The sequence below is a fragment of the Triturus cristatus genome, chromosome 3_2 (genome assembly GCF_964204655.1).
Source record: "Triturus cristatus chromosome 3_2, aTriCri1.1, whole genome shotgun sequence".
Classification (NCBI taxonomy): domain Eukaryota; kingdom Metazoa; phylum Chordata; class Amphibia; order Caudata; family Salamandridae; genus Triturus; species Triturus cristatus.
The window spans coordinates 925,926,543-925,943,799 of record NC_140584.1 but is presented as its reverse complement, the minus strand read 5'-3'; the positions used below and the strand labels follow the sequence as shown (position 1 = coordinate 925,943,799).

At 47.0% G+C, this 17,257-nt stretch overlaps 1 protein-coding gene across 2 annotated transcripts in view; it reads right to left on the bottom strand.

Moving 5' to 3' along the window:
- CLTC (clathrin heavy chain) overlaps positions 1 to 17,257 on the bottom strand; it is an 853,725-nt gene that overhangs the window by 541,268 nt on the left and 295,200 nt on the right. For both annotated transcript variants that reach the window (XM_085649401.1, XM_085649400.1), the window contains exon 7: positions 10,829 to 11,026. In XM_085649401.1, coding sequence (XP_085505527.1) covers positions 10,829 to 11,026 — 198 coding nt within the window. The remainder of the gene's footprint in view (positions 1 to 10,828; positions 11,027 to 17,257) is intronic.

Here is a 17,257-nt window from a genome sequence, read left to right as displayed (position 1 = left end):
AGGAAGCGGCGGCCGCCATTTTCTCTCTCGCTTCCTGAGTTGGGCAGCAAAAACGTACCCCAAATATATGTAAAGAGGCAGTTTCATGAGATCCTAACCACCCAGCATTGATACAGGGGTCCCCAAACCACCCCCAAGCCCAAAAAAAAAAAAAAAAAATCGCCGATTACGCTTACCGTACGCGCACGTTAAAAAATTATAAAAAAAAAAAAACTATCCACATTCTCCCCACCCCGTGTGCAAATGGTGCCCGAAGAATACATTTCACAAAGATGCGCAAAATATGTCCCCCATGTGCGCACGGTGCGCAAAGCGCATCGTGCGTACATGGCCCATCCCGCTTAACGTGGGCACGCGGTGCGCGCAGCGCACCGCGTGACCACTGTGCGTGCACGGCACTAACTGCGTAAAGTGGGCGCGCGGTGCGCAAAGCGCACCGCGTGCTCACCGTGCGCGCACGGAACGAACTGCGTTAACTGGGCGCGCACGCCACGAATGGCGTAAAGTAACTTAGCATTTAGAAAACCTTGCAAATTCACTGAAAAAACCATAGGTTTCACACATGTTATAGTTAGCTGGACATTTTACTGATAAAAAACCAATGAAATTCCCCCGTTATAGTTACTGCAGGCAACTATAACTCACGCGACCGCAATCTTCTGCTGATGACATATGTGTCTTTATGAAAAAAAAATATTTGTAATATATGTAAAGCTAAAATTTAATGGAAGAAGACATGGGCAAATAAGTGTCTAAATACAGTATTAGCATCAGCAGAGGATTGCGGTCGCGTGAGTTATAGTTGCCTGCAGTAACTATAACGGGGGAATTTCATTGGTTTTTTATCAGTAAAATGTCCAGCTAACTATAACATGTGTGAAACCTATGGTTTTTTCAGTGAATATATATATATATATATATATATATATATATATATATATATATATATATATATATATATATATATATATATATATATATATAATGTGTGTGTTTTTCATATATAATTTTATTATTTCCGGGGTCCCCGCACATGGGCGGGAATATTCAGTGCTTATGACTTTGAGATGAGGATCGCCTGGAAGAGAATTTAAAGGAAGGTATATACTTGTTGCAGCATTTTCAGAGAATTACCTATAGAATAAATGGTACAAAAGTACATGCTATAGTTACTGCTGTAAAGCCAAAGGTTGGCGAACCATTATTGTGACATTTCACAGTGCAGTCCCCAAAATACAAGTACCTGTTAAGATAATCAAGATGTTCTCACTAGGAGTGCACAGCGTGCAGTGATTCCAGTGATAAACAAGCTAAATGCACTCTAAACATGTTTTTTCTATTATATATCACAGCATGTGAAATTCATGTGGATTTTCTCAAGTGGACTCATTTGCACACACCAGGCACTGGTGTAGGGCTACTCGTACCATAATCCAAGCCTTTATCATGTGCACTGAAATGTATGTTACAAATGACAGTTTTTTGTATTTTAGGGTGATAGTCTCATCCAATATTAAAAGGGGCATCTGCTCCCATGGGGGCATGAGGGACGCCCTGTAGTCACACACTATGTACTGACAACGAAAAGTTTCTTACCTGTCGGTGTAGTTTTGCAGCTTGAAGATCTTTCTGGATTCACTATGCTGTGCATTATTCCGCGATCTTGTGGTTGGGTCCGGATTCGTAGTCTTTTCTTTTTTTTTTTTTTTTTTTTTTTTTGTAGCCCAGGTGGGCGTCGACGTCCACCATTTGGTGCACCTCCCGTGACGTCGTCGTGCTTCCTGCGGAAGTCCCACCTTTGGGGCGCCATCTTCGGGTTCTTTTTTCCCTGTTTTCTTTTTTTTTTTTGTTTTTTTTTTAACCCTAGGCGATTGATTAATCCTTTCGTCCATATTTCTGTACGTTTCCACTTCTTTGATCCTATCCATTTCACCCCCTCTTCCTCCAGCCTCATCTCCCTGGCGGAGGTGGGTGGGTTCGCTAGTGAATCCAGAAAGATCTTCAAGCTGCAAAACTACACCGACAGGTAAGAAACTTTTCGTTTTGCAGCGTGAATCTTTCTGGATTCACTATGCTGTGCATAGACTTTGTAGCGGTTTTCCTATTTTTGTGGTGGCTGGGTGGAAGATGATCGCTGGTCGTTGAAAATGTGTTGTAGCACCTTCTGTCCGACCTGTGCTTCCTTATTCATTTGAATGTCCACGCAGTAGTGCTTTGTGAACGTGTGCACAGATGCCCAAGTTGCTGCGAGACAAATGTCTTGGATGGGCGTGTTTGCCAGGAAGGCAACTGTGGCCCCCTTCTTCCTTGTGGAGTGAGCTTGGGGCCCCTCCGTTAGCTCCTGTCCAGCCTGTTTGTGACAGAATTGAATAGTGAGGGCAATCCACCTAGCGATGGTGCCCTTGGTCACTGGTCTACCCATGAAGCTAGTAGCAAAGGACACAAACAGCTGCTTCGACTTCCTGAGTTCCTTGGTTCTTTCAATGTAGTGCATCACCGCTCTTCTGGCATCGAGGGTGTGCAGGGCCTTTTCTGCGTTTGTAGTCGGGTTTTGGAAGAAACTCGGTATCTGGATACTCTGATTCATGTGGAACGCCGACACTACCTTGGGCATGAAGTGTGGGTCCGTCCTCAGGACTACCCTGTCTTTGTGAATTTGAATGTAGGGCTCCTGTAGCGTTAGTGCTTGAAGCTCGCTCACCCTGCGTAGTGAGGTTATGGCCACTAGAAAGGCAGTTTTCATCGTCAACATTTGTAGAGTGGCCTTGTGAATGGGTTCAAACGGCGCCTTCATGAGCTCCGTCAGAACCACGTTTAAATTCCATGCCGGCGGCGGCAACCTTTTCGGGGGTGCCATTCTTTTGGCTCCCTCCATGAATCTCTTCACCACCTGCGAGGTGAAGAAACTTCCACCCTTCTCACCTCTGGTGTAGGCAACGATCGCTGCTAGGTGTACCCTTAGGGAGCTCGAGCAGAGGTTACTCTTTAGAAGGTGTGTGAGGTACCTCAGCACAGTTGAGTCTCTTGTCATTCTGTTTTGCAGGCCCTTTTTCCTGCACCACACCGTGAATCTCTTCCACTTTGCGCTGTAGCACTTTCTTGTAGTAGGTTTCCTTGCCTCCCGTAGCACTCGCATAGTGCTCTGAGGTAACCTTAGGTGTGCGAACGCTAGGTCTTCAGGAGCCATGCTGCTAGGTTGAGGGTCTCTGGCTCTGGGTGCAGGACCTCCCCGTTTTGCATTGAGAGCAGGTCTTTTCTCCTCTCGAACCTGTACGGATTGCCTTGCGCCATTTCTTGAATCTGTGAGAACCATGTCTGCCTCGCCCACTGTGGAGCCACCAGGATCAGAGTCATGTTGCTGGTTCTGCACTTGTCGAGCACTCTGTGCAACAGGGGTATCGGTGGAAAGGCGTAGGCAAATGTCCTCCACCAGCTTATCCATAGGGCATTTCCCTTGGATTGCTGATCTGGTTGCCTGGACGCGAAGCTTTGGCATTTTGCATTGTGGCGTGTTGCAAATAGGTCTATTGTGGGAGTCCCCCATCTCCGGAAGATTTTCTCCGTTTCCTGGCCATTGAGCTCCCACTCGTGCGATGCTGAGGTCTGCCTGCTCAGCCAGTCTGCCTCCACATTGTCCTTCCCTGGTAGGTGAATTGCCAGTAGATCTATCTTGAGAGGTATGGCCCATCTCCAAATCTCCTGAGCTAGGGATGAGAGTGGAAACGACTGTGTCCCCCCTTGTTTGTTGATGTAGAACATCGCCGTGGTGTTGTCTGTCTGTACCAACACCCTCTGGCCGAACAGGTGTCTCTGGAATGCCTTCAGGGCTAGCAGTATCGTTTTCAACTCGAGGTAGTTGATGTGGCGGACCGCGTCTGCTGGAGCCCATAGACCCCTCACTCTGAGGTTGTCCATGTGCGCTCCCCATCCCTTCTGCGATGCGTCCGTGGTAATGGTCACTGTTGGGCTTGGTGGTGTCAGGCTTCTCCCCGTTGTTATGTTGTCTCTGTTCCACCAAGTTATCTCCTCCTGCACTGCGTGCGTAACAACCACTAGATCCTCCCAACTTCCGTTTGCTTGTGACCATTGCTGTTGCAGCCATTCCTGGAATGGTCTCATGTGCAGGCGTACATTCGGCACCAGCTGGATACAGGACGCCATCATCCCCATCATCTTGCTCACCGCCCTCACTGTCAGAGCTCGCCCCTTCTGGTAGAGCTGCGTCTCCTTCAGTAGAGCATCTGTCCTCCTGTCGCTGGGCACTACTGTACTGTTGAGGGAGTTGATCTTTGCCCCCAGGAAAATCTTTACCTGTTCCGGTTCCAGTGATGATTTTCCCCAGTGGATGGAAAATCCCAGATTTGTGAGGGTGTCTGTTACGCGTTTTGCGTGCCTCTCGCACTTCTCGCGTGAGTTTGCCTTGACCAGCCAGTCGTCCAAGTAGGGGTATACGTGTATTCCCTGCTTTCGTAGGTGTGCCGCTACCGCCGACAGGCATTTTGTAAAGACCCTTGGCGCTGATTTTAATCCGAAGGCCAGGGTTGTGAACTGGTAGTGTTCCTGTTCGATGTTGAATCTTAGAAGGCCCTTGTGCCTTCTGTTTATTGGGATGTGAAGGTAGGCATCCTTGAGGTCCACGGTGACCATGAAGTCCCCTTCTCTTATCTGTGGCAGTACCTCCTGCAGTGAAGTCATTTTGAACCTTTGCGTTCTGACGAACTTGTTTAGGTAACGGAGGTCCAGTATGGGTCTGAGGTCCCCGTCTACCTTCGGAACCACGAAGTAGTTTGAGTAGACCCCTTTGTTGCGTTCCCTGAACGGCACTGTCTCTATGGCTCCCTTTTGTAGGAGTTTCCGCGTTTCTTCTCTGAGTATTGCCAGTTCTTGGGCCGATCTCTGTCTTCCCTTCGGCTTCCTGTTTGGAGGTCTTTTCTCCAAGTCTACGCAGTATCCGTACTGCACGATGTTCCGTATCCACTTGTCTGTGGTTATACGCCGCCACTCCTGAAGGTAGAACCTCAGCCTTCCGCCTACTGGTGTCGTATGCTCGTAGGCTCTTGAATCTTCTCTTCCCCCTGATGACACTTTTTTGCGCCTCACCCTTGGGGACCTGACGAGGGTAGGCGTCTTCTTGCGTGCTGAGTCACTTCGAGGAGGGCTGATCGCCCCCTCTCCTCCTTTGGCCACGTCCGTTCCCTCTCCCGCGAAAGGACTGGCCCAGAGGTTGATATTGCCAGCTTTGCTTCTGCTGACTTTGTCCGTGACCTTCGCCCTGCTGACCTTGTTGGAACGCCTGGTGCGACGTCCCCTGTTGGCTTCCACCCCTACCGTAGGGTCTCCTCGAGGGATTTCCTCGTCTCATTCCCCTCAGCTGTAGGGCCCCCATGGACCTCGCTGTCTCGTTTTCCTTCTTGAGCTGGGTGAGCTTTTCGTCCACCGTTGCTCCGAACAGTGTCTCTCCGTTGAAGGGGGTGCCAAGGATGTTGTTCTGCACTTCCGGTTTGAATCCCGAGATTCTTAGCCATGCATGCCTCCTCTCTGTGACCCCTATGGCCATGAGTCTTGCTGAAGTCTCTGCCCCATCCAACGCCGTCTTTATACAGGAGTTGGCGATGTTCTTGCCTTCATCTACCAGGTGAGAGGCTCTCTGGCGGTATTCTTCGGGGAGGTGCTTTACTAGCTCCCCCATCTCATCCCAGTGTTGGTATTGGTGTCTATTGAGGAGTGCATTCGAATTCGCCATGCGCCAGTGCATTGCGGCGTTCCTCTCGACCTTTCTGCCTGTGAGGTCGATCCTCCTGCTCTCTTTATCCGGAGGTGGGCCCGAAGTTGCTGGAACGTTGGCCCTTCTCCTGGCCGTGGAGGCTATGATGGAGTCTGCGGTGACGCTACCCTTGATGTAAGGTGGGTCCAGGGAGGAGTGCTTATATTTCTTCTCTGTCCTGGGCGTGATCGACCGGCAGGTGGCAGGCTCCTTGAAGGCTTCTCTCCCCTGGTTCATCACGCTTTGTAGCATGGGGAGGAACTGACTCCTAGTCTGGATGGGGAGCAGTGTTTCGACGAGAAAATCGGCTTTTGGCCTCTCTTCGTCGAGTTTGACGCCGAAGGCCATTGCTGCGCTCTTCACCACCATATTGTACACCCCGATGTCGTCGGGTGGCGAAGGCCTCGAGGGGTACGTGTCCACGGGCTCCTCCGGGTTTTCGGTGTCGAGATCGTGCCATTCGACGTCGTTGCTGGTAGATGCCGCCGATTCGTAGAACGACTGTTGGTCTTCTTCCTCGGCTTCTCCCTCATAATAGGGCTCCTCTTCTTCTTCGAGATCCCTTGTCAGCCCTTCGGCGTCGAACTCGTCTTCGACCTCGACGACGTCCGCCGATGAAACCGTTGGAATCTTGAATTCCTTCATCCTGGCGTCGAACTCCTTCTTCCTTTGAAGGATGTTCTCCATTTCGGCCTCGAGCCGCCTCTTCTTTTTCTCCATTTCGGAGATGCTTTCGGCGTCGACCGCGGGTCTTGTCGATGAAACTTGCGTCGACGTCGAACGTTCTTTCTGCGTCGATCGGCCCGTTTCATGGGATGATTTCGACGACCCTTGCCTTTCGGCGTCTTTCTGCACCAGGGAGTCCTTTTGTAAGGATCCGCTGGGCCTTTTGTCCGAAGTTCCCCCTTTGGACGTCGAAGTTTTCGGCACCGGGGCTCCCTTCGTGGACCTTGACTCAGTTTTTCTCGAGTCACCCTCGTGTTTGAGGTGTTTTTTGATTTGCGCTCGACGATTCTCTTACCTCGTCTTCTTTTTTCTTGTCGGTCTCTACGACCGTGAAGTTTTCGGCTGTCTCGGCGACGTTGTCCTCGTCGTTCGTGTCGAGGCCCAGCTCGTAGAGTGTCGGGGGTTTCCCTTTGCCATCCATGTTGGCGTTGGCTCTTCTCTGCCTCTCTCTCACCCTGAGTGTCTTCGGCGCGAAGGCTGAGCAGGCGTTGCAGTCGATACTCTGGTGATCCACCGGTAGGCAGAGGTTGCAGACCGGATGCTGGTCTTTCTGCGCGAACTTGTGGTGGCAGTTTGGGCAGAACTTGAATGGCGTCTTGTCCATTTCGCTCAGGGTCTCTGAGCGTGCATTCTCCAAGGCTGTCGAAGAAAAAGGCTCGCTGGTCCTCTTTCTTCGCGCTCCTGATGAAATCTGTTCTATTCCTGATGTCTTCTCTTGATTCTATCGATGAAACTCGCTTTTCTTCCTTCTTCCTCCGAGTGAATTTCTGGAGCTTCCCGATGACGATCCAGACCCAACGGCGGAAAAAAGAATCTGAAGATGGCGCCCCAAAGGTGGGACTTCCGCAGGAAGCACGACGACGTCACGGGAGGTGCACCAAATGGTGGACGTCGACGCCCACCTGGGCTACAAAAAAAAAAAAAAAAAACAAAGAAAAGACTACGAATCCGGACCCAACCACAAGATCGCGGAATAATGCACAGCATAGTGAATCCAGAAAGATTCACGCTGCAAAAAGTGGAAAAAAACAACTGATAAGTCCACGTGAATTTAACATACGGTGATCTAGAATAGAAAAACATGTTTAGAGTGCATTTAGCTCATGTTTCACAGGGATCACTGCACGCTGTGCTCTTCTAGTGAGAACATCTTGATTATCATAACAGGCACTTGTATTTTAGGGACTGCACAGTGAAATGTCAATAACGGTACGCCAAACTTTGGCTTTACAGCAGTAATTAGAGCACGTACTTTTGTACCATTTATTCTACAGGTAATTCCCTGAAAATGCTGCAGCAAATATATGTCTTCCTTCAAGTTCTCTTACATGCAAATTGCATGCACACGTCATCGGAGTAAGTGACTTCTTCGCTACCCACCCTGACGAAAACCCAGGACCTCAGATAGGCCGTTAGGTAAGGGCTGAACTGACACATGTTGGTGCTTTAGGGTCATAGGACCATCACATCCTCTTACCCCTAAATACTTTTTAAATTTCTCCCACCCTACAAATAAAGGACACTTTTTGAGAAGGAGAGGAAATTTATCTTTAAGGTTTCGCCCCCAACCAACCGCTCTTCATAAGTGCTACCTGAAATGTGTTTGAGCCCACCTAGACCTTTAGGAGTTGGGGTGAAGCAGATGATGCAGCATATCATTATTATTAGAGTGAGTGAGGGTTATGTAAAGAAAAGGGCCAGTTTTCCTTCCCACCCATAATAGTGGGTGGTTTGCTATCTAGCGTACCAACCATCCCCTAGTCCCTTTCCTTTTTCTTTTTCTCTTCTGCAGGAACTATCCCTGTTCATGAGGGGATGCTATTTTGTTTTTTTGAGTCTACGACGGGGAGGACATATCCCTTCCATCCTCTTCATTTGAGGACCTCTCAACCCTTCTAGGGTTTCCATTCGGGACCCCTAACCTTATGTACAAGGAGCCTTTTTTGCATCACAACAGCAAAAGTGGTGCTTTCCTCAGTAAAAGGATCCTGGGGGAGACCAGGTCAGTATCAGGCAATGTGTCAAGCACACTGGCATGCTGAACTCAACATACTAGTTACCGTCATCGTATTGGTGAACATAACTGTCCCAGTCATCATAGTTGTAATTTTCTGAATCCGCACCAAATTAATCATATAGAGTCTGGGCCTACCATGTGGTAAGGGCAACGTATTGGAATCAAATGTGTTGCCAAGAGGTAGCATGTCGGTCAGCGCCAGCCGTGACTTTGGTGGAGGGGATTTTATTTTGGCGCGAGATAGCACAATATGCTGTCTATCATTAAACATCAATGGCATCTGAATTGGCATGAGTACGACTGGTGCAGGACATGGTACACAAGCAGGCACCTCTGTTGGAGCGGAACCTGAAACAAGTCCAAAGGGAACAGACTCTACCAAATGCAGACTCGCTGGCTGAAGTCCAAATTGAGACCCCCCCCATGTGGATCCTTGAAGCACGAAGGCATGACAAAGGGAGCCAGTAAAGTGGCGACAATACACAGCATAGTCTCCCTGCTGCATCGCTGACGGACTTGGAAATTCAGGGTGTATTGGGACCATACTCTGAATTGGCTCTGATGGATATTAGCAGCTAGACTGGGAGGCACGCTGGCGGCCTGTTAGGAGTCTGAGAGTTTTCCCACTTAGATTTGTGCTTTTATTCAACTTACCTTAAGTCTTTGACCAAAATGACGAACTGGCGCAAGAATTACTTGGGGAAAGATACCGTTCTTTCTATGTCGTGGCACAAAGTTTTCTTGCGTTTGGTGATGTAGAGTTTGGCTTTGCATTCCGGTATGGCTTTCAGGTTCATCTGGGTGCAGTCACCACAGACCTTGCAGGCAAAATCTGACTCCAGGCACAACAATTGGACTTTGATTGTCTGTCACAGACCTCTCTTTGCGACAGTCCATGCACAGCCCAAGCCATGTGGTTTTAGGAAGTGACATCGGTGCAGAGCCAAATGAAACCACCTAGCAGTATGCAGAACTGCTCTACACTTTTCTGGATCAAGTCTGATGCCTTGGGATTATTCACAAGGCAAGGAATCTGTGCTTAGAAGTATCAATCAGAAGTAACTGTAGTATGTTTTCCCAGGAGGCCAAAGTAAATATAAAATGAATTAACAGCTCTTCTGAACGGAAGAAATCATTTAAGTAACTTCTTCACTCACCTTTTAATTGCCCTGCAGGTAATTAGGACTGGGAGGGCACAATAAAGCAGCAGGATTCAGTGCAGCGTATTAAGTTCCAGTGAACAGAGCTCTATATGAAAATCTACAGGCAGTTTCCTGTCCCAGCACTAGCTGTCAAGAGGCACACGTTCAAAATGGGTAAGAGGGAGGACACAAGAATATTTAGAATTTCCCAGGAGGACTAATACCATAACATTTATTAAAAGCTTTGCTGAACAGAGGAAATCCAGCCTTAACTTAACGCACCTTTTAATACCCCTTATAGGTATGTGAAATAATAAAAAGGAAAATATTGACTTAGTTTGGTAACTACAGGTAGACGGGATGAGGGGTACATATTTCACACTTGCGCTACAAGCGCCATCGGTTAAAACCAATTCATCAGGATTATACCACTCAGATGTAAATTGTAGTGCTATTTGCAGTTTTAATGTTTCCGACCTTTTCAGAAACGTTTATATAAGTGTGCAACCATGGGCGGTGATCCTGCTGTAGACAGTCCAAGGATTCCCTCACCTTCCACTATGCCAGAGGAAGACAAGACAAATGGGAAAGACTACAGACTTTATGCTAAATCTGTAAACATAAAATGTTAAGTTTTCCCTGACAGCTAGTTGCCAATAGCCACATAGAAGGCTAACTGATTGCCGATTTGTCTTCTGCCCCAGTTTTGTTACGATTTTTAAACGCTAACACTGCAGAAGCCAAATGTACTTTCTAAACGCTATGTAAAATGCTGAGAAAATACATCAGGCGTTAACACTCACAAGCTATTGAGCATATTCATAGGATTACTCTGATTCACAAATTATATCCTTTACTTTTTTTTTTTTATATAATTAGGACATTCACATTGTTGCAAGTCTACCTAATTTTGAATTGGAGTAAACTTAAATTAAGACTAAAGAAAATATTTACACATCCAAACCTTTTGGGATCACGTGTCTTACTCCCAAGGTATACATCTCTTCAGATCAAGGTCAGAAAATCCACAAAGAGGTGACTCAAGAAGTTCCCTACAATGATACAAATACACCCAAGCATACCAATAGCCTATCTCTCCCACAATCTTTCTGGACACTTCGATACACAATGATAGCACATCTACACTAACAGCACATCACTTAATTAAAAAACAATTACCTTTGGTGCATTTGCAGCCACTTTAGCTGCTTCAGAATAGTTTCCCTGGGCAAACAGAGCATTGAATTTTCTGGCAAAAAGCTCCTCTGCCCCTGCAAGGTTGTTGCGTACAGCCATGCGCAAAGCCAGGTCGGGATTTTGTAGAACATTTGTGATGTACGGTATGATATTCTCTTCTTCAACACAGACAGACAGCACCTGAAATGCAAAACACAGATCAGTACACGTCTTACTATTCATAGCACCTCTGCAGAAGGGTTACCATCCTGGTTAATCTTGGCAGGCTGTGCTTAAATGTCCCTCTGGTTACTTTTTTGATGCAGTGCTAAGAACAACTAAGATTGCCAGGATTTAAACAATACCACAAACTCCAGTGGGTAAATCGGTAGTACTTCAATGAAAAATAAATAATTGAAAAATTGAACGAAACACAGAATGAGGCTGGTGTTATAGCAATCTCTTGACACTTAATGCCTAAAAAGTATTTTTTTTAAATAAACATTTAAAAAATGTCCCTTGTTTCCCCACAAGGGCAGACTATGGATAATGTTACTTACCCTGTAAGCATCTATTCTTTGGCATGTAGAGATCTAGATTTGCATGCGTTGCATACTCCTGCCATCTAATGTTTGCAAGTTGTTTTTCTTCCAAGAAGTCTTTCCAGTCACAAGGCAGGTGACTCCTCCTTTCGGTAATAGTGCGCATGGGCATCGACTCCATTGTTAGACTGTTTTTCCGCAGAGGGAGAGAGTAAGAGTAGAATAGAGATGTCCATGCGTATGTATATAAAGTAAGAGAGAACTGCACCAGGTATAGGTACCAGTGGAGGCGGGCGGGCACATGTGAATCTACAGCTCTACATGCCAAGAACAGATGCTTACTGGGTAAGTAACATTATTGTGTTCGAGGCATGTGAGCTGTAGATCACATGCATTGCATAGACTACACAGCAGTATTCTTCCCAAGTGGTGGCTAACCTGTAGCTGTTGCAGTTGTTTGAAAGTGTCCTAAGTACTGCCTGGCCTACATTAGCTTGTTGTCTTGCTAACACATCTACACAATAGTGCTTGGTGAATGTGTGTGGAGTAGACCATGTTGCAGCCCTACAAATGTCAACTATGGGAATTGTTCCTAAGAAAGCCATAGTAGCCCCTGTTTTGCAAGTGTAATGCGCTCTAGGTGGTATTGTTAAAGTTCTTTTTGCTTTTGCATAACAAGTTTGAATACATTTAACAATCCACCTGGCAATACCCTATTTGGAAATAGCATTGCCCTTGTGAGGTGGCGCAAAAGCAACAAAAAGTTGTTTAGTCTTACGGAATGACTTTTTCTTTCTCTGTAGTATAAGAGGGCTCTACTGACATCTTAAGTGTGTAGAACTCGTCCTGCCACTGAATCTGGTTTAGGAAAGAACACAAGTAACTCAATCGCTTGATTGATGTGAAAGGCGGAAACTACTAGGGTTGGTACGAAGAACTACACGGTTACTTATCAGTAGGAGTAGTTTTGTAGCTAGAAGAATTTTCTGGATCCACATGCTGTGCATTATTCCGTCATCTAGTGGTTGGGTCCGGAATTCTTGGTTTTTATTTTTTTGGTCGCTGTCGACCATTTGGTGCCAGCTACTTCCCTTGTGTGACGTAAAACGGTATCCTGGAGGCCAATTTGCATGGTAGCCATCTTCGGATTCTTTTTTTCTGTTTCTCCATTGGTATTTTTTGAGATGGTAATTAAATAAGTGATGGAGTCATCTGCTTTCCCACCTGTTTGTATTCCTTGTAGGGGAGGTCGCGTGGGTTGTATGTGAATCCAGAAAATTATTCAAGCTGCAAAACTACTTCTACTGGTAAGTACCCATTTAGTTTTGCAGCGTGAAGCCTTTTCTGGATTCACATGCTGTGCATTAGATTATGTAGCGGTTCATCCCAAGGTTGGGAGGCTATGGTGAGAGGAAGACTTTACAAACAGGTGTTGAAGCACCTTCTGTCCAATTTGAGCTACCTTACTCATGTGTATGTCCACACAGTAATGCTTTGTAAAGGTGTGAGGTGATGCCCATGTTGCTGCTGCAGAAATAGTGTTAATGGGTATATTTGCCATGAAAGCTACGGTCACTCCTTTCTTTCTCGTGGAGTGAGCTGTAGGTCGTATAGTCAGTTCCTTTTCGGCATAGGCTTAACATGTTTGGATGGTTTGTACTACCCATCATGCAATTGCTGCATTTGTGACTGGTCATCCTGTGTTGGTGTGAGCGTATGCGACAAAATTGTTTTGTTTTCCGTATTTGTTCTGTTCTTTGTAAATAGTACAGCAACACTCTCCTTACATCCAGGGTATGGAGACTTTTTTCTTGGGTTTTTGAAGAAAATCGGCAGGATTATATTTTGATTCAAGTGGTATTTTGATACTACCTTAGCTATGAAGTGTGGGTTTTGTTTAAAAATCACCTTGTCCTTACAAATTTGTAGGTATTGCACTTGCATTGTTAGAGCTTGTAACTCACTTACTCTCCGCAGGGAAGTAATGGCAATGAGAAAAGCTGTTTTAAAAGTGAAGTGTTTCAGATCTGCTTTGTGCATGGGTTCAAAAGGTTTTGTCATTAGTTGTAAAAGCACCGTATTTAAACTCCAAGTGGGGCAATCCTTTTAGCTCCCTCTAAGAATCTCTTAGAGGCCTTATGAAGAAACTTTTGCATGCTCTCCCTCTTGTATATGCTACGATGGCAGCTAAGTGCACCTTTATGCTTGAGTAGTTGATGTTGCTGTCCAGGAGAGAAGTTAGATAAGTGATTACTGTCTCCTGTGTGTTGATTGAACCCATGTGATTGTTAGCAGTGCACCATGTGGTGTATCGCTTCCATTTTGCTGCGTAGCATTTTATTGTTGATTGTTTCCTTGCCTCCTTTAGCATTTCCATTGTTCTTAGAGGCAGTTTGAGGTGACCAAATTCTATGTATTCAGGCACCAAGCTTCTAGGTGCAGTGTTGATGGTTCGGGGTGAAAAATGTGGCCCTGTTGCATTGTTAATAGATCCTTATCTGCTTTGATCCTTATCTTCCCTTTGGATAGTTCCAGTAGGGTTGAGTACCATGTCTGCCTCGGCCATTGAGGGGCAATGAGAATCATGTTTATTCCCGAGGGCTTTGCTTTTTCTATTACTCTTTGTATTCGGGGTATCGGTGGAAAGCATAGGCAAATGTCTGTGACCAGTTGAGTGAAAGTGCATTCCCCTTTGACAGGTGATGTGGGAACCTCGAGGCAAAGGAATGGCATTTCTTGTTGTGTATTGTTGCAAACAGATCTATAACTGGAGTTCCCCAGCGATTGAATAGGTATTGAACTGACTGTTTCAACTCTCATTCGTGAGAGCAGTTCTGTCTGCTCAGCTGATCCGCTGTAATGACTACTACCGGCAAATGCACTGTTTGTAGGTTGCTCTTTTGTGTCGGTGCCTACTGACAGATGTCCTGTGCTAGTTTGCTCAGTCTGTATCAGCACAGTTTTCCCCTGAATGTGTTTCTGGAATGCTTTCAGCGCCAGAAAGACAGTCTTCATCTCCAGATAGTTGATGTGCTTCATGAAATCCTGTTGGTTCCATTGACCATGTACTTTGAGCTTGCTGAAGTGTGCTCCCCAGCTGTTGAGGGATACGTCTGTGGTGATCGTCACAGATGGAGTTGGGTTCTTGAAAGGTCTCCCTTGTGCTATGTTTTTGGATGCCCACCATTGTATCTGTGCCGGCACCCTTTGTCCAACAACGACTAGATCTTCACAACTTACTGTGGCCCGAGACCAGCTGTTGGTGAGCCATTCCTGGAATGGACGCATGTGTAGGCGAGCGTGAGGAATCAGTGGGATGCATGATGCCATCAGTTTCATGACCTTCCTCACTATCAGAGATGGTCCCTTCTGGTAAAGGGTCGCCTCGTGGTGAATAGCTTGTATTCTCCTTAGCGTTGGATATGCTTTCGCACTTAGAGTTTAATATTGCTCCTAAAAAAATTTTTTCCCCTTTCTGGATTTGTAGATGGTTTCTGGTGGTTGATTGAGAAACCCAGCTTTTGAAGCGTTTGTACAGCTGTTTGAACATGATTGTGGCATTTGTGTTCTGAGTGTGCCCTTATGAGCCAGTCGTCTAGATAGGGATTAACATGAATTCCTTTTCGTCTCAGATGTGCTGCAACTGCTGCCAGACACTTTGTGAAGACATGTGTAGCTGGTTTTATTCTGAAAGGAAGAACCTTGAATTGATGTGTTCCGTTGTGTAGGAATCGTGGGTACTTTGTGCCTTTTGTTCATAACGATATGCAAGCATGCGTCTTTGAGGTCTATGGTTTGTGAGAAGTTGGCCTGATGTATGATGTCACTAGTTCTAGTGTACACCTTACATCAGTCCAAATACCCTTATGGTGATTGGTTGTAAAGTCAACCTTATAGACCAGCTATCCTAGTGGTAGCATGGACAAGAGCAGTCTTAGGCTAAACTCTGAATGGCATGTGAAGCCAGCTGTGATACCACATATAATCCCTTGAATACTAAATGAAAGGACACCACAACAGATATATATATAAAATAAAGTGTATTTATTCTAGTCAAACCCTCAGCACTCTTTATGAGATTAGAGGTAAGTACAACACAGTCTTATTTAAGCATACATTAAGTCACACAGGTAAGTAATACAGTTAGGCCCTAGGGGCCACGCAAACCATATACTAAGTAAGTGGTATAAGGACCACTGTCACGGAAATAGAATAGGCCTAGGGAATCGCTGGGGCTACACTACACTAGCGTTAGTTAGGAAGTGGGAGGCCCACGGGATTCGTGTGCAGAGTGGAAACACTCACGCGTAATGCGTAAAAGTCAATAGCAATAGTACAGTTTAGAAAACGGTAGATTTAGGACACTTCCGGAGTAGCTAGGAAGTTGAGACTTGAAAACTAGACACTAGGATAGTCACTATCCTGATGAGCGCCGGAGTACCCAAGTTACCTAGCCCACAGGCTGCGGGTGCATAGGGGTGAAGATGCGTCGGTTTTCGTCGTCGACTCCTATGGATGCCTGAAGAAAGATGCTGACAGGCAGTCAGTGAAGAGTGTCCGGTGGATCCCAAGGCTGGGATCAAGAAGAGAGGAGACCTGCAAGCAGAAGGGACAGAGTCAAGGTCACTAGCCAGTGACCACGTGGAACCAGGAAGGAACCAGGCGATGTCGTGAAGATTGCAGGTGAAGGTGAAGCTTGTCGCTGCAGCCAGGAGGACCAGGAAGCGTCGAGGACGACCAGGACCAGGAGGCGAGCTGTCCCACGAAGGCTCTTGCTGTCGGCGGCGAAGTTGGACTAGGACTCACCAAGCCTTGGCAAGCGGAACCCACGAAGAACGGAGGACTTGCTTTTGGTGCAGACCAGGAAGGTCTGGGGTGCTTCTTCTTTGCAGAGAAGCAGGAGCCAGTCTGGAGGAGCCAAACCAGCGCAGAAGATTTCAGGGTGCGTCGTCACAAAGGCCACTAGCCAGCGGGCAAGCAACCGGACAGACGCGGCAAGCAGGAAAATGCAGAAGGGCCCCACGCAGGACTCGTGGAGTGTGGGGGGCTGATCTTCGGTGCAGATGGTGCTTGGGGTTGGGGCTTCTCAATCCCCGGTGCACAACTTCGAGGGTGCCTCAGAAGCTGCGCTTTAAGTTACTAGCCACTTTTCCCAGGTAGCCGGTCCCACGTCGCTCGTCGCCTCCACGGATCTCAGCTTTGCTGTGGATGTGGATCAGGGTCGGAGAAGTCTGGAAGTCAAGGCTCTGGTCGGGCTCTGCAGTCGGTTCCTCGTAGAACGTGGGCAAAGCAAAGGGTAGTCTCTTGATGGTGCCTGTTTGCACAGGGTAGCCACTCCTTGGCTACAAGGGAGATTCTTCAGTCTTCTTCTTTCGTCGAATGTCGAAGGTCCAGAGTTTCTGTTCAAGTTTGCAGGTTCAGGATAATCTAAAGTCTTGAGGCCCAACTCCCACTCTTATACTAATCTGGGGGGCTGGGATACCTGCTAGGTCACGCCTTATGGGTGGGACCTGGGAGGGGGTGGTTACACCCACTTCCCTTTGTCCAGTTTCGCGCCAGAGCTGGGGCTGGTGTGCCCCAGCACCGGTTTGAACTGGACTATGCATGGGACACCTTGTGTGCCCCAGGCATGTCTCATTCCTTTCAGCCCACCCTGCCCCAATACACTAAAGGCTGTCTGGGGAGGTGCTAGCACCTCCCCAAGCAGGAAACCTATTGTCCAGGCCTCCCTGGCTGGGATCACTCCCAGCAGCAGGAGGTCAGACTTGTGTCTGTGGCAGCAGCATCCATTTTGTGATGCTGAGGCTTTGGTTAGAGTTAAACAGCAAAGTAGGATTTTAACATGTCTCTCCCTCTAGAAGGGAGGAATAATATCCTCATCACCAGAAAT